At 48.7% G+C, this 22996-nt stretch overlaps 3 protein-coding genes across 5 annotated transcripts in view; 2 read left to right on the top strand and 1 right to left on the bottom strand.

Annotated features, from left to right (window-relative positions):
* Positions 1 to 3630: 3630 nt before the first annotated feature.
* Positions 3631 to 15300, top strand: NRBP1 (nuclear receptor binding protein 1). Its single transcript, XM_036335036.1, has 18 exons — positions 3631 to 3780; positions 6919 to 7148; positions 7329 to 7451; positions 7643 to 7744; positions 8356 to 8445; positions 8564 to 8604; positions 8967 to 9061; positions 10552 to 10635; positions 10800 to 10858; positions 11023 to 11121; positions 12981 to 13113; positions 13528 to 13633; positions 13775 to 13825; positions 13907 to 14042; positions 14178 to 14231; positions 14319 to 14382; positions 14638 to 14693; positions 14766 to 15300. The coding sequence occupies exons 2-18, from the start codon at positions 6939 to 6941 to the stop codon at positions 14868 to 14870; spliced, it is 1608 nt and encodes a 535-aa protein (XP_036190929.1). The 5' UTR covers positions 3631 to 3780; positions 6919 to 6938; the 3' UTR covers positions 14871 to 15300.
* A 54-nt stretch (positions 15301 to 15354) lies between these two features.
* On the top strand, positions 15355 to 17628 carry KRTCAP3 (keratinocyte associated protein 3). Of its 2 annotated transcripts, none has more exons than XM_036335037.1 (7): positions 15355 to 15471; positions 15614 to 15798; positions 15885 to 15944; positions 16118 to 16324; positions 16446 to 16580; positions 16687 to 16799; positions 16924 to 17628. In XM_036335037.1, exons 1-6 carry the CDS (start codon positions 15444 to 15446, stop codon positions 16792 to 16794), a joined length of 723 nt encoding a protein of 240 aa, XP_036190930.1. In that variant the 5' UTR covers positions 15355 to 15443; the 3' UTR covers positions 16795 to 16799; positions 16924 to 17628. The 2 variants fall into 2 exon arrangements, with proteins under 2 accessions (XP_036190930.1, XP_036190931.1); XM_036335038.1 differs by having other exon boundaries at positions 16921 to 17010.
* IFT172 (intraflagellar transport 172) overlaps positions 17068 to 22996 on the bottom strand; it is a 32192-nt gene continuing 26263 nt past the window's right edge. For both annotated transcript variants that reach the window (XM_036335034.1, XM_036335035.1), the window contains 13 exons: positions 21783 to 21881; positions 21467 to 21576; positions 21268 to 21331; positions 21065 to 21151; positions 20687 to 20803; positions 19728 to 19838; positions 19425 to 19544; positions 18831 to 18926; positions 18558 to 18617; positions 18374 to 18472; positions 17916 to 18069; positions 17418 to 17509; positions 17068 to 17216 (listed from right to left, as the gene is read on the bottom strand). In XM_036335034.1, the coding sequence (XP_036190927.1) occupies positions 17127 to 17216; positions 17418 to 17509; positions 17916 to 18069; positions 18374 to 18472; positions 18558 to 18617; positions 18831 to 18926; positions 19425 to 19544; positions 19728 to 19838; positions 20687 to 20803; positions 21065 to 21151; positions 21268 to 21331; positions 21467 to 21576; positions 21783 to 21881 (1299 nt within the window). In that variant the 3' untranslated portion in view covers positions 17068 to 17126. The remainder of the gene's footprint in view (positions 17217 to 17417; positions 17510 to 17915; positions 18070 to 18373; positions 18473 to 18557; positions 18618 to 18830; positions 18927 to 19424; positions 19545 to 19727; positions 19839 to 20686; positions 20804 to 21064; positions 21152 to 21267; positions 21332 to 21466; positions 21577 to 21782; positions 21882 to 22996) is intronic.

The raw sequence follows: 22996 nt of genomic DNA, 5'->3' as shown, positions 1-22996 counted from the left end.
GTCTCAGAGCTGGAGCTGAGCCTCAGAGCTAAAGCTGGCTCTCAGTTCCAGTGACAGCCATAGAAGGTAAATAAATCCCAGAATAAAAAAAGAAAGAAAAAAAGGAGAGGTTGGGAGCTTCAGCCTGAAAACAGCCCTCAGGCCCTCACCCAGACTGGCCAGGCACCCCAGTGGGGACCCCCACCCTGAGCTGGGACACCCTTCAACGCAAACCAGCTGGCCCCCACCTGTGCACCAGGCCTCTATCCTATATAGTAAAAGGCTAATATGCAAACTGACCCTAACAGCAGAAACACTGGGAATGACTGGTAATTATGACACACACTGACCACCAGGGGGCAGATGCTCAATGCAGGACCCTCTGGTGGTCAGTGAGCTCTCACATGGGAGGAGCTCTGCTCAGCCACAAGCCAGGCTGATGGCTACCAGTACAGCAGTGGTGGTGGGAGCCTCTCCTGCCTCCTCAGCAGCGCTAAGGATGTCCGACTGCAGTTTAGGCCTGCTCCTTGCTGGCAAGTGGACATCCCACGAGGGCTGCCAGGCTGCCAGAGGGATGTCTGATTGCCATCTTAGGCCCAATCCCCCGGGGAGCAGGCCTAAGCCAGCAGGTGGTCAACCCCTGAGGGGTCCCAGACTGCGAGAGGGCACAGGCCGGGCTGAGGGACCCCCCCCCCTCCGCCCCCTCAAGTGCACAAATTTTTGTGCACCGGGCCTCTAGTATTTTATAAAAAAAGAAAACAAATCAAATCTAAGCACAAACTTTACACCCCTCACAAAATTAACTCAAAATGGATCATAGACCTAAATGAAAAGTGCAATACTGTAAAACCTAGAACTTAACATAGGAGAAAACCTTCCTGACCTTGGTTACCATGATGCTGTTTTATTTTATTAGTATTTTTTTACTCCTTACCTGAGGATATTTTTCTTTTTTAAAAAATATATTTTATTGATTTTTTTTACAGAGAGGAAGGGAGAGGTATAGAGAGTTAGAAACATCGATCAGCTGCCTCCTGCACACCTCCTACTGGGGATGTGCCTACAACCAAGGTACATGCCCTTGACTGGAATCGACCCCAGGACCCTTCAGTCCATAGGCCGATGCTCTATCCACTGAGCCAAACCAGCTAAGGCGTGAGGATATTTTTCCATTGATTTTAAGAGAGTGGAAGAGAGACGGAAAGACAGAAATATTGGTTGCCTCCTGCACGCGCCCCAACCAGGGCCTGGGCTGAAGAGGAGCCTGCAACCAAGGTACATGCCCTTGACCAGAATTGAACCCTTTAGTCCTTAAGCCAACACTCTGTGCACTGATCCAAACTGGCTAGGGCAGAGAAGGTTTTAGATATAACACCAAAGATGCAACTCATAAAAGAAAAAGCTGGTGTCCTGGCTGGTATGGCTAAGTGGTTTAAATGTCGGCTGTGCACAGAAGGGTCCCAGGTTTGATTTCTGGTCAAGGGCACTAACTGGGTTTAATTTCTCTACCCTCCCCGGAGGTGCGTTTGTTTGGGGAGGCAACCAGTCAATGTCTCTCTCTCACAGGATGTTTCTATCTCTCTCCACCCTCTCCCACCCTCCCTTTCACTCTCTGAAAAGCAATGGAGAATCAACCAAAGGACTTGTATGCGTGCATATAAGCCAAACCAATGGACATGGACAACAGGGGGATGAGAGCATGAGTGGCGGGGGTGGGGAGGAAGGGGGTTAATGGGGGCGGGATGATGACACATTTGTAATTCCTTAACTAATAAAGAATTTGAAGATTAAAAAAAAAGCAATGGAGAAAATATCCGCTGGCAGGAGGAGGGGATCAATGGGGGGAAACGGGGGATATCTGTAATACTTTCAACAATATAGAAAAATTAAGCCTTAACTGGTTTGGCTCAGTGGATAGAGTGTCAGCCTGCGGACTGAAAGGTCCCAGGTTCAATTCCGGTCAAGGGCACATGCTCAGGATGCTAGATCCTCAGTAAGGGGCATGCAGGAGGCAGCCTATCAATGATTCTCTCTCATAATTGATGTTTCTCTCTCTCCCTCTCCCTTCCTGTCTGAAATCAATAAAATCTCTCTATATAAAAATCCAGCCACTGGAACATCATTCTAGATCGGAATGACCAGTCGCTATGACACCCACTGCAGCCATATCTGTGGGTGGTGCCAGCTGGCCAACCTCCCGCTGGGAAAGGTTGATAATGCTACGGCCCAGAGGGAATGGAATGGGAAACTATAAGAATAATATCAACTGATATTATAATGAGTGTTGACCCATGGGCCAGGTGTTCCAATTGCTTTGGAGCTCACAGAAAGAAAAGGTTAGACAGGAGAGGAGAAACGTCTTTTCTTTGAGATTAGAACAAAGATTTATATTCTCAACTACCTGAAATTGTATGCTAACTTTGGTGGGTAAATCCAAAACAAGGTCCATAACTTTCACTAGATGTCTAACAGTGTTAGAGCCTTCTTTTCTTCTTTTTTTTAAAAATATATTTTATTGATTTTTTACAGAGAGGAAGGGGGAGAGATAGAGAGTTAGAAACATCGATGAGAGAAACCGAACAGCTGCTTCCTGCACATATCCTACTGGGGATGTGCCCGCAACCAAGGTACATGCCCTTGACTGGAATCGAACCTGGGACCTTTCAGTCCGCAGGCCGATGCTCTATCCACTGAGCCAAACCGGTTTCGGCTAGAGCCTTCTCTTTCAATGGTAAAAGAATTAAGGAAGGATGAAAGACTGGTTTTTTTAAAGTAAGTATTTTGAGGTGAAGAGAAAACGAGAGGCTTTTTGCCAGATTCCTTTTTTTCTCTATTTAAGACTGAGAAATTCCCTTTAAAGACAATGAAATGTGATTATGACATTCCCAAGTTCTGATGATGGGTTTGTCCTCCTCCCTCCCTAATACGTGTTTCAGGGCAGAGTGAACTGCTATCCTTCAGGCTTCGTGATTGGTTTTAGCAGATCAACGGGGTCTCCCAGAATCTTTCCCCCCCAAACATTTTTCAAGAAGTCTTATTTGATGAGTCTTACTGTTTTGGATTTGACTCTTATCAACTTTCGGTAAATAGCTTAATGTCTCTGCTTCAGTATTTTGCAGTTGTCCACTATCATTGAATGATAATTTCAATTTCTTAGGAGCAAATGAGATAAACATCTGTGAAAATCTCTGACAAAGTTTTGGCAAATATCAGTGCTATGCAACCACGAAAAGTCAACTATTAATTTTCAGTGTTAATGTGTTCAGTAATTTTTTTAAGCTTTCGGAGTAACTGGTGCTCTGCGCAGTCTCCCCAAATAATGGGAGTGGGTGGGCGCTCCTCTAGAACTGAAGCTACTTCTTTGGCTCCTTTTGTCTTTTAGTCGGACAAAAACTGTCATGGCGCCTTCGAAAAGAGGGAGGAGGCCTTCCTTTCGCCCCGCGGAACCTTCCGGGGCACCTGGGGTGGACGGAGGAGTGGACAGAGATGAGCCCCAGTTGAGACCGACAAGACTGAAGCCTCGGAGAGGTCTCGGCCGGACAAACTCAAGGGGAGGAGACGGGGCGGAAAGCGATCCCTGCCGGTGACCATCTACCCGAGGCCCCGCCCTCTCCGGCGCCCTTGTCCAATGGAAACCCAGCGGCACTGCGGCACCGCCCCTCTGTTGGTCGGGACGCCGAGAGGGCGGGGCCCACAGTTCGGTTGCGCTGCGGAGCGCAGCTGTGAGGGAGGCTCTCGGATCTGCTGCCCCGGAACCCGAGCTGGAGCTGAAGCGCAGGCTGCGGGAAGCCGAGTGGGCAGGTGAGCGCCGAGGGGGGTGGGGGTAGGGGAGTAGGGGTGGAGGGATGGGGTCCTGCGAGACGATGGAAGTGTCGGTCTCCGCGGCCTGGGGCGGGAGGACCCCGGCAGGCGGGTGTCTGGAGGCGGCCCTGCTGACTCGGCGGCCCAGGCCCGGCCCGCGGGAGCCGAGGGGCCCGGCCTGGGCCCCACAGTCCTAGGCGGGCCCTCCGTCACCTCCCCCGAGTGGCGGCGACGGCGGACGACGGTCCAGAACCCTGCCGGCGCCGGGCGCGAGGTCCGGCGTTCCTGTCCAACTCGAGCTGGCGAGAGGCGGGGCTGGCCGCGGGGGCGGGGGCGGGGGCGGCGGGCCGGGCCGGGCCGGGCCGGGCGGCCGGCGGAAGCGCAGCCACGGGGCCGCGCCTGCTCGCGGGGTCGGCGCGCTGACTGCGCGGGGGCGTGGCCTGCGCCTGTGGCGGCGCCGCGGGCCTCCGGTGCTGAGGTGGCCGCCGCTCGCTCCCCGGCCGGCCTCCCCTCGCCGACACCTGGCGGGGCGACCTGTTGGAGTGTGAATTCCGCCCCTGCGCCGCGGCGTGTCTGCCGGAGAACCCTGTAGATCTCCGAGGCCCTCTGGGGTCCGACCTGGGGGAGCGCAGCCTAGGCTTGGGGCCTGCCGAGCTGCTGGCCGAGGAGTTGCCATGCTGAGGGGCTGCAGTCCCAGAAGTGCACGTCTCAGAGAAAAGCTTTGCAGGGTGATCTACCTACATTGCTCCGAAATGAACACACTGTGCATCTCGGGGTGGTTGGAGGCGGCGAGAAGGCTCCGTTAGGGGCGTAAATGGCCTTTTCCGTAGTGGTCTATTCAAACCTCTGAACGACCCTGGACAAAACTCCCAGTATTGCAAAGATTTCTTCAGCAGGAGGGGGCGTGCTGGGGGGTCTTGGCATTGCCTTTATTTTGCTGCTGGGGAAAGGCTGGGGAGGGAGAGGACAAGCACGTTCAAAGGGCATCCTGTGACTGATGAAAGTTTGGCTTTTCTTGTGGTGCCCCTACTGTGGATTAGTAGTCTGTGTTCTGGGTCCAGAGGTTTCTTGAGAGTCCATTGGCTACAGGCTTCCAGTATTAGAATTCCACTAGTATTTCCTATTGTAATCTAGCTGGAAATTTAACTTAGCTGTTCAGATTCCGGATATATTCTATATTATAGCTGCGCTAGAAAGGAACCAAAATTAACTCATATTCTGGTAGATTACTAACACATTCACATTATAGCTTTCCTGGCTGGTTGAATAAAATGTTTGATAGTCAAGAACCTAGAAAATAACATAGGGAAATAATAACTTGCCAGATTTTCTCTGTATGCTTTGTTGCTCTCTGGTATTTAGTAGGGTGTCATTTAATAAAAATCTCCTGACTTGAGTTAAAAGTAGTGTAGGTTAGCCCTAGCCAGTTTGGCTCAGTGAGCATTGGACTGCGACTGAAGGGTCCTGGGTTCGATTCCAGTCAGGGCACATGGCCAGGTTGCTGGCTTGATCCCCTAGGGGGCGTGCAGGAGGCAGCCAATCAATGATTCTCTCTCATCATTGATGTTTCTGTCTCTCTCTTCCTCTCCCTCTCTGAAATCAATAAAAAATATATTTAAAAAAACATAGTATAGGTTGGGGAAGAGATGGGCAGAAGAGGGCATTCTCGAGTTCTAAAAAGAAATGAGGGTTTTTCAAAAGATTGGTGTTGATCAGAGATCTGTATTCTGAACTGACTTAGAGGAACAACTCTACTTTCCAGGATAACATTTTCATACTGGAGAGCACTCCCTGGAGACCAGCACACCCGGGTTCCAACTCCTTCACAGCTTTTGTTGTTAGAGAAATGGAATAACAGACCATGGTTGTTCTATGACTATCTGGACAATTAGTGACTTTTAGCTTTTGAGAATTTCTTTTCTTCCAGTAGCTATGCCCATGAAAAAATGTTATACTGTATTGTACTTTAGTATTTGTTCCGATAACTACTTGTACTTGAGTATAGGAAGGTGGATCCAGTGCCCCAGGGGATGGTGCCTTGGAGCCATGTGAATGAAATGAAAGCTGGAAGCCTAAAGTCTGAGATCTGCTTTAAATTTGTGACTCCATGAGTATAAACATCGTTTTCTTTTATTCATTGTATCTCAAGCACCTAGCCCAGTGCTTGGCCCATAATAAGTGCTTAATACATATTTGTTGAATGAGTGAATGAGAAAAAATGTTGATACTCAATATCCATTTGCCACACTCACATCACAGGGAAGGTGAGGTCATCAGGGATGAAGTCACTAACCATTGCCTGTCACCTGGCCCAAGGGTGGCCTCACCATGGACTGGCAGGCTCCTTGTGTGTGTAGGAGGGATGGATAGTGAATGTCAAGGTTAGTTCTAGTGGAGTAAGTCACAAGGAAGAACCCCTGAGGGGTTCACGAGGATAAACTGGCTGAGAGTGCTACAGGTCCAGCCTTTGGGCTGGATAAGTGGAACATTTGGGGGTTTGGAGTAATCTGTTCTGAACGGTGTCCATGTAGCTTAGTTCTTGAGCACAGTACAAATAGGGCAGATGAGGATTCAAAGGGAAGGCTATTGAGCAAATATTTGCTGAGAAAACAATGGGCCCCTGGTTTTGCTGTTCATTTGGACTTTACTAAGGATGCATTATTGCCATAAATCTTGTGTTTGCCACTCTTGGGTGCGTCATCTTCAACCAAACTAGCTTCTCTTCTCTAGATTAGGAGAGTAGTTAAGGCTTCAGTGTTCAGACAGGACTGTTTCTGCATTTGGATTTTAAGGAAACAAAGGAGGTATGTTTTTTCTTTTTAATCCCAGATGAGCCGAAACCTGTTTGGCTCAGTGGATAGAGCGTCGGCCTGTGGACTGAAAGGTCCCAGGTTCGATTCCGGTCAAGGGCATGTACCTGGGTTGCGGGCATATCCCCAGTAGGAGATGTGCAGGAGGCAGCTGATCGATGTTTCTCTCTCATCGATGTTTCTAACTCTCTATCTCTCTCCCTTCCTCTCTGTAAAAAATCAATAAAATATATTAAAAAAAAATCCCAGATGAGGTTTTTAGGATTAAATCTTTATAGATCTATCCTGACTCTGCCTTCTTCATCCATCCTTCCCCCAACCAATGCAGGCCTGAGTGTTCGTTCCAGCATGTCGGAGGGGGAGTCCCAGACGGTACTCAGCAGTGGCTCAGACCCAAAGGTAGAATCTTCATCCTCAGCAACTGGCCTAACGTCAGTGTCACCTCCCGTGACTTCCACAACCTCAGCTGCTTCCCCAGAGGAAGAAGAAGAAAGTGAAGATGAGTCTGAGATCTTGGAAGAGTCACCCTGTGGGCGCTGGCAGAAGAGGCGAGAAGAGGTAAGGTGATGGAAGTGTCACTGTTAGGAGAGTGAATTCTAAGAGGTGAGAAGTAGGGCAAATTCTGAAAGGTACAGACCAAACTTCAGTAGGTCAGAGCCTAGGTGAAGATGATCATATGGAGTATTAAAATTGGGGGCTCATGAGGTAACTATAATTACCTTTCATTTGAATTCTTAGGTGAATCAGCGGAATGTACCAGGTATTGACAGTGCATACCTGGCCATGGATACAGAGGAGGGCGTAGAGGTTGTGTGGAATGAGGTACAATTCTCTGAGCGCAAGAACTACAAGCTGCAGGAGGTAGGTAATGGTGAAATGATACAGACTGTCTATGGGGTGTTAGAATGCTGGTATTAAAGAGGAATTGGTATTGGGAAGCTGACTAAGGAGAGTATGTTGGGGTTAGATCATTTTGGGGAGGGATAGGGAATGGTTTTTCAGGATTACAGTGATTTCTAACCCAGTAATCCCACTGTCTCCCCTGCTCCCAGGAAAAGGTCCGAGCTGTGTTTGATAATCTGATTCAGTTGGAACATCTCAACATTGTTAAGTTTCACAAGTATTGGGCGGACATTAAAGAGAACAAGGCCAGGGTAAGAACTTTTTCCTGAGCTTACTGCAAGAAACTAGCTACATTTATTTTTACTTACATCCAGATAGTAAAACAAGATAGTTTTGAAACAGAGCTGGAATCAACTGGTATGGTGATCAGAGTAGGGCTTTGACTACCACCAGTGCCTTTTGTCCGGTTATAGATGGGGCAGAAATGAGTGAACTTTTATTTTCTCCTTCCCATACATAGCTCAGTAGATTTCATTATACTACTAAGTGTAGGAAGTGGCCCTTGCAGGCGTGGCTCAGTTGATTGAGCGTTGTCTGTGCACTGAAGGATAGCTGGTTTGATTCCCAGTCAGAGCACATGCCCAGATTGAGGTTCGGGGTTCCTATGGGGGGCGGGGCGGGGAGGGTGTCAACCAATTGATGTTTCTCTCTTGCTCTAAAAATCAATAAAAAACATTTCAAAAAAAGAGATGAATTCCCAAAAAACATTAAAATAAAATTTAAGGAAGTGGTATTAAAACAAAAAGAGACAAACAAAAAACAAAACCAAGCTTCCAAATTTATATACATGTGGTGCTTATGTATGTAAAGGCAGGGGATCATTTCTGCTATAAAGCTTTATTGGTGTGCTTTGCCTCTCTAGGTCATTTTTATCACAGAATACATGTCATCTGGTAGTCTTAAGCAGTTTTTGAAGAAGACCAAAAAGAACCACAAGACTATGAATGAAAAGGTATGGAGGGAGAACAAAGCTGGTTTGGGGGTTTCAAAAATTTTATGTTAATTATAAAGCTGATCAGGAAGGTGGTTGAGAGAGGGATTACTGCTGCCCCTTGCTCACTCTGTTCCAGGCTTGGAAGCGCTGGTGCACACAAATCCTCTCTGCTCTAAGGTATGTAGGGTCTGGTTAGTGCCTTTCCCGTGTCTCCTGATTTAGTTCCTCCAAACAGATTTCTGAGCACTATTCTGCTGTTTCTGCTGCCTCACCCCACTTTCTTTTAGTCATATCCTGTCAAGACTAGGCCCCCATGAGTCTTTTAACCTTCCTAATGCCCTAAACACAATACTGTCTCCCAACTCTTTCTCCTAGTGCCTATCCAGCTATTTAACTCATCAGGCAAAATGGAGATTCAGAGTGTGGGGATTATCTTTGTGGTGACCAGCAGATCACCAGCCCCTTGCCCCTCTTAACCCCTGGGTTCCCCCTGCCCTTAATTTCCCAGTGGCCCCTCTAACAGCCCAGTGCCCCCACAGCTACCTGCACTCCTGTGACCCCCCCATCATCCATGGGAACCTGACCTGTGACACCATCTTCATCCAGCACAACGGACTCATCAAGATTGGCTCTGGTGAGGGGAGGGAGAGGTTCTGGGCAGGGGAGCCTCGGGATTTTGGGAACCATGGGGGTAAGACGAAAGGAATGGGGAGAACAGAGCAAAATTCTGAGGTGTGGGCTGGTGATACGGGAAAGGACCTTTCTAGGGGTAATTCATAGGAGAGGCCAGTCAGTAGAAAGGGTGTAGGGTCTAATCCTAGTTGTACAGCTTTTTGGAGGGAAATGGGTAAATACAGAGAATCACAGATCTTGATAGGAGGTTGGGAAAGGGCAAGAAGAGATGGGTGTAGGTCTAACTTGAGCCTCTGGGGCTGGACCTACCAAAGGAGGTTCCAGGCTGTGCCTGCTGTGAGTGCTTTCATTTGCTGTGTATCTGTGTGCAGTGTCTAACATCTCTGTGTGCCGTGTTTGTGTGGTATTTGCGTGTCCATTTGTCTGGGGCTTGGCTGCTCCATCGCTCACAACTTTTCTCTGTTTTCCTCCCTCCCGCTTACGGGCTGCTCTGTTCCCAACAGTGTTTCATAGGATTTTTGCTAATGGTGAGAGCTCCCTCTGCCCCACATGGGGCTCTGTTTGTGCTCCTTCTGCTCCCCTTTGCGGCTGCCCAGTGCATGCAGTCGTGGGAGCAACCCCTATTCTTCTATCTCCCCTGCCTAATTACGCCTGCTTGGCTTCTGCCCTACCAGTCGTTCAACTGCTTGCCCTTCCATAACCTGCTTGTTTCCTATGGACTTGCCTGGCTGGCCACTTACATCCTAGATTCTTATTCCCCTCATCATCAGGCTGGTTCCCTAAATCATACTGTGCTCCCAAACTCTGTGACATGTAGTCATTGTTTATGATTTGAGTGAGTCCAAATTGGGCCTGACCCTGGTTCCTCGTTCAGCTCTGTGGCAGGCAATGCTGAAGGATAAGGGGGTAGAACAGGGGTCTAAAATTTTTCGTGGGTTAAAAGTGAAAGTGACTGAAGGATATTGGTTCAATTTTGAGCTATTTCTGAGTTTTAGACAGCAGAGGTGGGCTAGAAGGAGGCTATCTACTTGGTTGTATCCTTCTTATCTTTTAAGTGTCTCAGGTCTCAAATGGTCCTAGATTAGGAAGGGCTGCCGGTATTTTATGCTGTTTGCAGGGTGGGTGAAAGAACTACATCAAACATTTTCTTGTGATCAGGGATTAGATGTACCTGGGCTATGGGGAAGGTGAACAGGTCACAAGTGAATTTTTCCTTAGCCCGTATTGCTCCTTGATTAGCCCAAAGCCCCATGAACCTATTAGTTTAGTATGGAACCTTTGTTGCAACTGAATTAGGGACCTTCGATGAGAAGTGGTAGACTGAGAAAGGGGAGGTAGGTGGTACTCCAGTGTAGTCTGTAGTTGATGGGAAAGGGTTTGTGCCTTTTGAGGGTTGGAGACTTCAGAGAGAATTTGGCTTTTGGGGGCCTCTCTGGAGTGCGACTTCTTCGTTCATGGTGGTTAGATTGTGGGTATCTCCCCTACTCCCAGTGGCTCCTGACACTATCAACAACCATGTGAAGACTTGTCGGGAAGAGCAGAAGAATCTACACTTCTTTGCACCAGAATACGGAGGTGAGGCATTCCAGTTTTTTGCCCTCTCCCCATCCTGTTTTCCACAGAAATAACATAACTGAAACTGCTAGTCCTTCTCTACTGGCATACAAATTTTTTTAAAAGGCATTTCTGCCAACCCTGCTCCCATCCTTATTCACCAAAGCCTTCTCTGTTTTCCTTAGAAGTCACTAATGTGACAACGGCAGTAGACATCTACTCCTTTGGCATGTGTGCACTAGAGGTGAGGAAACCACATCAAGGAGGGGTGGTGGTGATGGAAAGGGGTCAGATCAGAAGATGGAAGGGGAGATGGAGGAGGATAAGTAAAGTACTGGTCTTGAGGGAGTGACTTGGAACACTGAGGTTCTGAGTTCTCCACTTGCCTTTTTATTCCCCTCGCTGCAGATGGCAGTGCTGGAGATTCAGGGCAACGGAGAGTCCTCATATGTGCCACAGGAAGCCATCAGCAGTGCCATCCAGCTTCTAGAAGACCCATTGCAGAGGGTACGAGTCTTCAGGGTCACTTCCTCCTTAACAGACTTTGGAAATGTCTTCAGTTTTTCTTCCATGCTACCTACTGGGAATGTGCTCTCTTCTAAGAGCAAGAGAACATAACCAGAAAGGACAGGCAAAAACAGTAAACATTTCCCTATGTGGTGACTACCATGTGTTTTGTATATACACATAGTTCAGGATTTATGAAGGGTAATATTGGGGTTAAAGGTTATGCTTAATTCAGCATGGAGGTAAACTAATTTGATGGTTACCTCAGGTAATTGGTATATACTCTAAGACACGGGTAGAGAACCTTTTTTCTGCCAACAGCCATTTGGATATTTATAACATCATTCATGGGTCATACAAAAGTATCAATTTAAAACTTAGTCTGCTGTATTTGCTCAAACATTTAATTAACTCACCCCTAATGCCTTGGCTCTAAGACATCTGTCTTGATATATATATATATATATATATATATATATATATATATATATATATATACACACACACACACACACACACACACATATATATTTTTAAATTTCTTTATTGATTAAGTTATTACATATGTGTCCTTATCCCCACATTACCTCCCCATCCCCCCCCGCTCATGCCCTCACCCTCCAGTTATCTGTGTCCATTGGTTAGGCCTATATGTATGCATATAAGTCCTTTGGTTGTCTTGATATTTTTAAATAAATCAGTTTGAATTTGATCAGTCATTTGGGGATACACACACACACACACACACACACACAGCTGACTTTGAATAATGCGGGGAAGGAGTACCAACCCCCTGTGCAGTCGAACATCTGCATATAACTTTTGACTCCCTAAAACTTAAGTTATCCCTTGGTATCCACAGGGGATTGGTTCCAGGACCCCCTGTGGATACCAAACTCTGGGGATGCCCAAGCCCCCTGTATAAATGGCATAGATCAATGCATACTGTCTGCCCTCTCCAACCACGGATTGAAAACAGTACAGGTATTTATTAAAACAAATCTAAGTGTAAGTGAACCCATGCAGTTCAAACTCATGTTGTTCAAGGGTCAACTGTAGTTTTAGGTAGGGAAAGTGACCTTAAATAAAGAGCTAAGACTTAAAGAATTATAAGGGTTATGAGTCAGTAGATAAACTGCAGTAAGGGGAATCAGGACAGGAGTGTCCATACAAGGATAGTTTGTAGCTCATTACATTAAGTGTGAAAGGGAGAGAAATGAAAGAAGACTAATGGAAATTCTTGAGGTTAGTGTGGAATAAGTTTCCAGTTCAGTGTTAGGGGTGGTGTGTTCAAGGGAAAGATTAGGAATAGGACATTATGGGCCTTCAAGATTGAAAGGAGGAAAAGTTGATTATCATGGGACCTATGGAGATGGAAAGGGGTGACTTAGAAGAGGCATGGGGAAATCCAGTGCATTTAATAAGTGTGGTGGACAAAGGAAATTGTGGTTCGAGGCTCAGGAAATTAAAGGATGGTGAATGTTATTGACCACAATGAATATGTTTGGGAAGAGAAAAGATAAATTTGGCAAGGGTTGGAGAAGATAAGTAGGCAGTGAGTTAGGCCAATAAAGCAGAGAGGTAGAAAATAAGGAAAATAAGTTTGAACTGTAAAGAAAAGAGAAAGCTTATGGTTGGAGAGCAGAAAAATAATTATTAAAACCAGAAGGGCAGTGAATAATACCTTATAACTTTAGTTCTCAAAGCCCTTTCCAATAACATTTAGCAATGGGTTCCCTCAACTAGTGTTGAGCACCGAGTATATACATACAAAGCCCTGTGCTAAGTATAATGAGAGATAAAGAATACAGTGGGGTGCTTGCCAATTGCCTGCTCCACTTCCTTGTTCCCTTTTCCAGGAATTCATTCAAAAGTGCCTGCAGTCTGAGCCTGCTCGCAGACCAACAGCCAGAGAGCTTCTGTTCCACCCAGCACTGTTTGAAGTACCCTCACTGAAACTCCTTGCTGCCCACTGCATTGTGGGACACCAACGTGAGTCCTGTTGGCCCTCTTAGGAATTTTCTTCTTATCTGGAGCCTTATAACTATCACTGGCATGCTATCTTTTCTCTTCTGCTTCGAAAGGGATTCTTTTTTTTGTTGTTAATCCTCACTAGAGGATATTTTTTCCATTGCTTTTCAGAGAAAGTGGAAGGGAGTGAGGGAGGGGAAAGAAGGGGGAGAGAGAGAGAGAGAGAGATACATACAGAGACAGAGATAGAGACATCGATTTAAGAGAGACACATTGACTGGTTGCCTTCTGCAACTCTTTGGTGCTGGGCCGACACTCTAACCACTGAGTACCCAGCCAGGGCTAAGGGATTCTTAACCCCCCAGGACCTCTGTACCTTACATGACATTAGTCTGACTATCCCTGTATAACTTCTCATTCTGTCATGCCCTCCAGACATGATTCCAGAGAATGCATTGGAGGAGATCACCAAAAACATGGATACCAGTGCTGTACTGGCCGAAATCCCTGCAGGACCAGGAAGAGAGCCAGTTCAGACTTTGTGAGTAACTGAGAGGGTCTGAAAGGGGCAGACTGGTCACTACCATCCTGAGGATTCTGTCAACTGTCCATTCTTTGGGAATGGTTGAATCTACTGTTTTGCTTGTTTGATTCCTTCCATCATCTGTCTTTTCTCCTCCAGATACTCTCAGTCACCAGCTCTGGAATTGGATAAATTCCTCGAAGATGTCAGGTGAGAGGGGAGTGAGGCGGCTTTCTGAGGAAGCAGGGGTGGGCGTCCAGAGCCCACATGACTTGTCTGATCTCCCTTTAGGAATGGGATCTACCCCCTGACAGCCTTTGGGCTGCCTCGGCCTCAGCAGCCACAGCAGGAGGAGGTGACATCACCTGTGGTGCCCCCCTCTGTCAAGACTCCAACACCTGAACCAGCTGAGGTGGAGACCCGCAAGGTGGGGCTCTGTGGGTATGGATGTTGGTATGGTTATGGTGGGAGAAGGCATCTCGAATAAGGCTTTGTCCCTCGAAGAAAAGAATGTGCTTCTGCTCCCTGGCAGCCATGTCACTCCCTGGTCCCTTCTCCCCAGGTGGTGCTGATGCAGTGCAACATTGAGTCGGTGGAGGAGGGCGTCAAACACCACGTAAGGCTCCGGGCCAGGGCTGCGTGGGGTTGGGTGGCCAGAGGGTGGAGAAGAGGAGCCTCATTTTCTGACTGTCCTCTTCCCCAGCTAACGCTTCTGCTGAAGCTGGAGGACAAACTGAACCGGCACCTGAGCTGTGACCTGATGCCAAGTGAGTCTCTCCTTTCCCTCCCAGGATGGGAGTCTGTGAGCCTTATCTGTGAGGGGCACACTCAGGGGTGGGGAAGGTGACAGGGCAGTCACGCACTGACTTCCGTCACGCGAATATACTGGCCCCTAAAATTTAAGTCTGATAGTTTTGCTTGTATCACTCTTTCCCAGCCAGAGTAGGCCGACTGGGGCTCTTGGAAGGGCTCCGTGCCTCTCACTTGCACCGTGTACTCACGCTCTCCTGTTTCTCTGTCAGATGAGAACATCCCTGAGCTGGCAGCTGAGCTGGTGCAGCTGGGCTTCATTAGTGAGGTGAGGTTTCTGCCTTCAGCTGCGGGGCTGCCCCGTTCCTCTCTCAGCGTCTCACGGAGCTTTCTCCCTCAGGCTGACCAGAGCCGGCTGACTTCTCTGCTAGAGGAGACCCTGAACAAGTTCAATTTTGCCAGGAACAACACCCTCAACTCGGCCGCTGTCACAGTCTCCTCCTAGAGCTTACTGGGGCCAGGCCCTGACCTGAGCTGTGGCTGTCACTGACCGGCAGCCTTCCCGCCCCTCCCCCCAGTCAGTATTACCCTGTGAGGCCCCCTCTCCTCTGTTCTCTAGGAGGGCTTTGGGGCTCCCCGGTTCTGAGCATCACCCGACCCCTTCCCCTTCTCTTCCTCCCTCTGCACTTTGTTTACTTGTTTTGCACAGACGTGGGCCTGGGCCTCCCCAGCAGCCGCCTCGTTGGGGGCTCGTAGCTGAACTGCCGGCTCCTGCCCAGCCTGTGCGGAGTGGAGGCCCAGGGCGCCCCGGGGAGCTGACTTCTACGATCCCGCTGGGGCGGAGGGGGCGGGAGAGGGTGGTGCTGCCGTGGTGGCCCGGGGGCCATTCAGTTCGCCTCAGTTGCTGCTGTAATAAAGTCTACTTTTTGCTAAAAGCGTCCTGTGTGTCTGCGCCTTCCCGGGAGGTGGGGCGGCGCGGAGGTGGGGCCTTCAGGTGGTGCTGGGGCGGAACTGGCCCGCGAGCGGGGGCGGGGCTGCGGCAGGTAGAGCTGCCCGGCGGCGGGCGCGGAAGGACGCGATGAGGGGCTGCCGCCTCTGCAGATTCGGTAACTCGCACCCCTTGGCTCTCGTTTTCCTGCCCCCGCCCCCCTCAACCAGTCCCACGGCCCCCCGTTAGCGTGGGTGGTCGCGCGGGGCTTCCCGGTTCCTCTCCGGACTCAGGCTGGCCCCTCCCCCCATGCTCCGCAGACGCAGTCCGGGGCCCTCGGCGGCTTATGCGCGTGGGCCTCGCGCTGATCCTCGTGGGCCACGTGAACCTGCTGCTGGGGGCCGTGCTGCACGGCACCGTCCTGCGGCACGTAGCCAACCCCCGCGGTGCGGTCACCCCCGAGTACACCGCTGCCAATGTCATCTCCGTGGGCTCCGGGCTGCTGGTGAGTGCGGCGGGCGGGCGGGCCGGGTTGTGGGCGGCGGCGCACGGAGCGCATTCCGGGCCTCACTCGGGCTTTGTGTCTTCCAGAGTGTTTCCTTGGGCCTTGTGGCCCTCGTGGCGTCCAGGAATCTCCTTCAACCACGACTGGTGAGGGTAGTTTATGGAGTTGTAATGAGGGGGCCTTGAGTCAGGGAAATAGGGGCTGACTCAGCTTCATCTTTAAGTGGGGAGGAGGAGGCCAACTAGAGAAGCCCAGGTGTCTATGGTGAGTGGGAGCGTGGGCCACTCCAGGCTGCTCACCGGATCTTCTGACCCTCCAGCACTGGGCCCTGCTGGCAGTAGCTCTGGTGAACCTGCTCTTGTCCACCGCCTGCTCTCTGGGCCTCCTCCTCGCGGTGTCACTCACTGTGGCCAATGGTGGCCGCCGGCTTATTGCCGACTGCCATCCAGGACTGCTGGACCCTTTGCTACCGCTGGACCAGGGGCCTGGACACGCTGACTGCCCTTTTGACCCCACAAGAATCTATGTGAGTGTATTCTCAGCTTTTTTGCAGTCTCCAAAGCCTGGGCCTGCCCCTGTAATCACCCCAACTTGCCACTCTTGCCCTACTCCCTCTGAGTCCCCCCATCCTCCTCTTCACCTTTTAGGATACAGCCTTGGCTCTCTGGATTCCTTCTTTGCTCATGTCTGCAGCGGAGGCTGCTCTGTCTGGTTACTGCTGTGTGGCAGCACTCACCCTCCGTGGGGTTGGGCCTTGCAGGAAGGAAGGGCTACAGGGGCAGGTAAGGAAAATGAACAGGAAGGGTTCATTCAACACAGATTGGCTGTGTTGAAAAGATGCTGAACTATAATTCAGGGCCAGAGTACTAACTCTACCCTCTTCTGCAGCTGGAGCAATTGACAGAGCTTGATCATCCTAAATGTAGAGAGCAGGATAATGAGCAGCTACTGGATCAAAATCAAGAAATGCAGGCATCACAGAAAAGTTGGGCTTAGGACAGGTAATGGGCCATGAGGATTGTAGCCTGGAAAAGGGTAGGGGCAGGGATTACAAATTTAGAACTGGGTCTAGTCCCTTGCTATGCTGCTTGCCCTCTGACCTAGGCTCTCCCTTCTATTAAGCAGGTGCTGATCCAGAAGCTCAGTCCACAGGGCTTTCCACTGACCCCCAGGATGATATAAATACTGTAATAAAAGAACTCTTCCACTTGACTCTGATTTGGGGGGAAAGGGCACTGGGTGACCTTAATTAAAGAATACAGTGGTCTCTGCTAGTTACAAGAGTTTAATGAGGAAAGAACTTAATATTCTTCCCTGAGCTCTACCAGTTATTGAAAGGAAAAGCTGGTGCTGGGTATCCCTCCACACCACTCACTGATGAATTTCAGCACATCCTGGCACACTGGACTGTGCGAGGTCTGTAAGCAAATAGAAAGAACATCAGAGGAACTCATCAGTGCTGAGAAAAACATTCCTGCTATAAAGAAAATGAGCTCCATCAGTATGGGCAGCAGGCAGCAGCATGCACCTGCCTTCTTGACAATCCCACCATCCTCCTAGTTTGTTTTCTTCAGTGCGATATTCTCCCTGCCCCATCATTCAAGTCTCCCCGCTCTAACCTTGATAGCCATAAGGAACTTATTCCAGTTGTCCTTGTTAACTGCCGTCCCTGGCCGCTTAAAGTCAATTTTGTTCCTCAGAATGGGGTATCCTGTAGGGGAAGGAAAAAAAGATGAACTGGGGTTTGAGCGGGATTGAGGGAGAAAACAGTAATTTAGGGGTAGGGATGTTCTTGTCTTCTGCATCCTTTACTAAATCAGTAAAATAGTGTTTTGTTTTAAATGTTTATTGATTTCAGAGAGGAAGGGAGAGATAGAAACATCAATATGAGAGAGAATCATTGATTGGCTGCCTCCTGTACGCCTCCTACTGGGGTTTGAGCCCACAACCTGGGCATGTGTCCTTGATTGGAATCGAACCTGGAACCCTTCAGTCTGTAGGCTGATGCTCTATCCATTGAGCCAAACCAGCTGGGGCAGTAAAATAGTGTCTTGGTCCTGCTGTTTCCCCCTCCTTTCTACCAACTATAGAATATGGGGTTTTATAGGGTTCTGTACCTGTAATGAGGCAGGGCAGTGCCCGAACTCCAGTGCTCGCTGCCACCAAGGAAGCCTCGTAGGCACCTCGCTCATCCCGAGGTAGAACCTGCTCTAGCCGCTGGTCCATTGAGACTGTGAGCACCCAGTCTCGAACCTCTTCTCTCTGAGTCTCCTGGGAAGGACACAGGGAGCACAGCTTCATACAGGGCAGGGCACATGGGAGGATGGTTACTGGGGAAGTTGCTAAGCCGTCATCCTTTCACCCATAAATGGTCCTTGAATTGAGGGTCAATCACACTCTTAGCTTTTTCCTCTGCTTCTACTTTCACTGAAGGAATAGTGAGGACTGAGCTCATTCCAAAGATGTGGTGGACTGATGGCTGGTACAAAGGGTTGGGAGGACCATCCTAAAGTGTCCTCCCTTCTCAGTGCACTCACACTGGCAAGCCTCCCATGCTCCAATCCTGTGTCCTTACCGGTATGTGCTGCTTGGCTGGGAGTGGCACCTCAAAGGGAATGTCTGTGTCCTGAAAGTCAGAGTGGTCAAGGGCATCCAGAGTCCCTTCCTCGATTGCCTGTGGCAGAGTGAGCAGCCATCAGATAGTCCCAGCTTGTGACAGGTAAGACCTCTGCACCTCTGGGCACAACCTCCCTACTCACATCGGTCAGATCTAAAAAGCGGTTGAGGAAGATGAATGCCATGTTCTCCCAGCCAACTGCCTGCAACAGAGAAAAGTTGCAAGTGGAAGTGAGTAGCTGGGCTTGGATGCTGCTTCTGCAGGATGCAGGGGAAGAGTCCAGGGAGACAGGAAGCTGCTCTCTTCATAACATCAGCCCCACACTCAGCTTTGTTCTACCTGAGCACACGGGGTAGTCTACCTACCAACTTTTGATCTTGCCTCTTTAACCCCACCTTTCCTCGTCCCAGCTTACCTTGGCAGCGATGCCTGCTTCATAAAAGGCTTTGTCTGCAGGTAGTAGCTGGGTGTGACGTAAAAGCGAAACAGAAAGCTTGGCAGCTACAGTTTCCTGTGGATTAAAGTCAAAGCATTGTGACCCTGGCACTTCAGTGACTGAGCTACCAGACTGATGATCCTATGACAGGCAACCATCAAGCCAGAAAACCAACATCATTGTTAAACTACTATGCATCTCAAGCCATTCTGGGTCTTAGTATTTCCATCTTCACAGGACTGGCCACAGTATATATAAAGTTCTTTCCATTTTTAGAATTGTATCATCTAAGAACATGAAATAATGACACAATCTGTTATTAAGGCGAAGGTATATGTATAAGAGTTGAGTACAGAAATCATGGGATTTGAATGTTTAAGCATAATGAGGTTGCATTGTGTGGGCACGGAGCCCTGAGAAGTTAAAAGGAGGCAGGGAGAAAACCATCTCAGCAAGGGTTAAAGCTAGGAGAGAAGTGGGCGAGGGTTGAAAATCCAGAACTTGAATTCATTCAACTTCATACATTTGAAGAAACGTCCATAAGACTGAGTGCTTCTCCCCCATCCATCTCACCAGCTGTTTGATACTCTGGGCCGCAGAGCGAGTGGCATAGTAATGAGCGATCAGCAGCATTGTCTCAAACTCCTCATGTGCTGGAGAGTTTGCCTCACTGGACTTCACCAGGTTTTCACACTAGAGCAGACAGAGCATAGTCTGGGTCAGGGATCAGAGGAGTACCAGGGCCAGAGAGTGGTCAACTGGTGGCCATCTGGACGCAGGGAGGTGCAGTACATGAGAGGGTAAAGATTCATGTGCATGAAAGACGAGACGAGGACAGTAACAGGCGGTCCACTGTTGTGGACCCGACTTCCTCACCAGGTTGAAGAGGACATCCCGAAGGTCAGCCCAACTGTGGTAGGCCTCAGCACTGTTGGTCCCAGGTGAGTTCACCATGTCAGTGAAAATCCTTTTGTAGATGTTGAAGTTCTGAAGGTAGAGGGGTAAAAAGAGCCGAGTGAGAAGGGGACAAAGTCATTGGAAGTTGGGTCAAAGAGAGGAAAAAAGGCTGTAAATGTGTGTGTGGAGGAGCTAGGAGACAATGATGGAGAAAGGACAGGAGTAAAAAAAGAACTATTTCAAGAAGTAACCTTTTAGGTTGCTGGATGTAAAAAGAACTATTTCCTACTAACTGGTGATCTGTGACTGGGCAAATATGTGAATGTGAATGCAGTCTGTGAACGGGCTAATACTCCAGGAAACTGTGATGCTCAGATATGAGAGCCCTGTTCATTCACTGGGGGAAATCGGCCCTAGAGTTGTGTGTAGGGACCTCAGGTCCAGCTGCATTGGATAATGAACCCCCATCCCCAGGCGCTGACAATCAGTGGAGAACTAGACACACCTGGAAAGCTGCTGCATTGTCTTTTGAGATCTTCCCCTGAGACTTCCCCTAAGATCTCCACCCTAAAACCCTTACAACCGAGGACCCAGAGCGTGCTCCCCCAGGAGCATGCCTGTGCCTTTCCCTCCCTCTTCTCTCCTGACCCCCCCCAGCCCCCCCTCACCCCCCCCCCCCACAGGCTTGTTACCATTACTTTCTTCCCAAGCTCCTAGGCCCTTCCTGTTCCTGTGTGTTGGCTAAAAGCTTGGGAGGTTGGTGCCTCAGTGGGTAAACCCTCCAGAGGGGCTGTACATTTTGGAAGAGACTGGGTGGGGTCCCTGGGCACGATACTGATCAAAGAATCCTTAGCAAAGGCAGTTCCTGAGGGCAGGGAGGTTCTCGAGGAGAGGGAAACAGTTTTCCGGAGGAAACATCCCAAGGAGCAAGCTGGTACCTGTGGGTTCGCAGGGGCTCCGTGTTGCACGTACAGGGCCAGGGCCTGGGCACAGTCGCCCTCTCGGATCAGGTGAGTTGCATACAGAGCCACGTACTTGTGCAGAATCTTGTAGTTCTGTTCCAGGGGTGGAGGAGAAGCACGGGGGAGGTGGGATCAGTAAGACCAGGCATTGAGGGTCGGGTGGTGACTCGAGGCTGTGGATGTGCTTAGGAGGCAAAAGGCCAGCTTGGCCTCTGATCCCAATGTATGACTAAGCTCTTGGATGCTGATTAGTCATCTTTTGGGTTTAGAGGAGTAGGAGAGAGAGCTCTGGGACAGGTGTGGAGTCCAGGGAACTTGTACAGAAGAGCTGGGAATGGGAATAGAGAGCAGTACCTGCTTGGTAGCTGTTTCAATGCACTTGTCCCACTGGCCCTGCTCCACATACAGGTCCAAAGCAGCCACCACATCTACACCCACCAGCTGTGGATCAATGGAAAAAGAGTTAGGGGAGAGATATGACATGAAGGGGAGAAGAGGGAGAGAATCTCTTGAGTCTCTGTGTGTGTTCTGTCTCCTGTTAACTCCACAAGTCTCACCGAGTCCACTTTGCCCTGGTTCTTGAGGAAATCTTTATAATGCTGGTCCACATAGTCTTCATACCTGTGAAGATGTACAGAGAGAAAAAACTTCATGGTCCCGGGGTGGTCTCATGGTCATACCCTTCCCATGAGAACTTTCTCCCATTTTAAAAGGAAGTAAGAAAATTTCTCAGAGAGAAGGGGGATATGAACTCACCGGGGATCTAACTCCTTGGCCACACGCTTGGCCTTGTTCCACTCCTCACCCTCCATGAAAGCATCGATGGCTTCCTTGACTAGGTCCAGGTTCAGATAGAGCTCTGCAGCCTTCATGGTGGGAAATAGAGATGGAGACCGTCTTTCTCCTCCTCACCTCTGTTTCCCCCTCTGTGAACTCTTCCCTCTGTTTCCCCAGAACTGCCTGCCACCAGCGCCAAGAGGCCCACCCACCTCATGCACCTTCCTGGGTGTAGATGTCACCATTCTACCCATCTCTGTGAAATCTGTCTTTTCAGTCCCAGCACCCTACTTACTGCACTGTGCTTTCCAATTCCAATCAGCTGGGGTCCTATAGCCCGAACTACTTCCAGACTGCGTTGGGGAGGCAGAAACTTGATGGAGAGTTCGGCTGCCTGAGTGGTGGAACAGAAGATGGAAATAGGTAGTAGGAGAGACAAAGACCGCTAGGGGTCTTCAGCCTGATTTTTTTTTTTTTTTTTTTACCTCCAGTTGCCAACTTTCTCTTAAACCTTCCCTCACCTTCCACCCTCCTGGGAAAAGCCTGCCTTCATGGTCCATCAGAGCGTTTATGCGACCTCAGCACCTCTCTACTTGTCCTCTTTTCAGACTCTTCCTGTCTAAGGTCACTGCATTTGGTCCTGCCGCCTTTGACAAACTGGTTGCTCAAGTTCTTTGTCACAAATAGCATCTCGGTAACATGGTATAGGAAATCCTAAAATAGGCGCCCAGGACATTTTGTAAATATTTGTGTTGGGTTTTTTTGAGCCTGTTTCCTCATCATAAAAGTGATGGTTTGTCTAGACTTGTACTGTCCAGAACAGCAGCCACTCGTCACATGTGGCCGGGCCCAACTGAGATGTGCTGTAAGCTTACATGCACATTGGATTTCAAGGACTTAGTATGGAAAAGGGAATGTACAACATCTTAATAAGTTTTTATATTGATTACATGTTGAAATAATAGTTTAGATATATTGGGTTAGATAAAATGTTATAATCATTTTCACTGTTGTTTTTTAAAAAATTCATTTGAATGTGGCTACAAGAAAATTTTAAATTACATGTGTAACTTACCTTTGTGACTTTATTTTATTTCTGTTGGACAGTGCTGGTCTAAATGACCTTAGAGACATCTCCAACCCTAAAACTCAGTAAGTCTACAAACCAAGTATTCTGTGAGCTTACTCTGTTTCCACTGTGATGCTGACAGCCTCACCAGATTCTAATTTCCGCACGCTGTAATTTAGCTATAGACTAAGCTAATCCTCCTGGCCTTTCCCCCACTTATGCTTTTAAATATATATATATATATATATATATATATATATATATATATATTTATATTTATATTTATATTTATATTTATATTTATATTTATATTTATATTTATATTTATATTTATATTTATATTTATATTTATATTTATATTTATTTGGTTTCAGAAAGGAAGGGAGAGGGAGAAAGAGACAGAAACATCAATGATGAGAGAGATTCATTGATTGGCTGCC

This window comes from Myotis myotis, unplaced genomic scaffold (assembly GCF_014108235.1).
Source record: "Myotis myotis isolate mMyoMyo1 unplaced genomic scaffold, mMyoMyo1.p scaffold_m19_p_14, whole genome shotgun sequence".
NCBI lineage: Eukaryota > Metazoa > Chordata > Mammalia > Chiroptera > Vespertilionidae > Myotis > Myotis myotis.
This window is presented reverse-complemented; position numbering and strand designations above follow the sequence as displayed.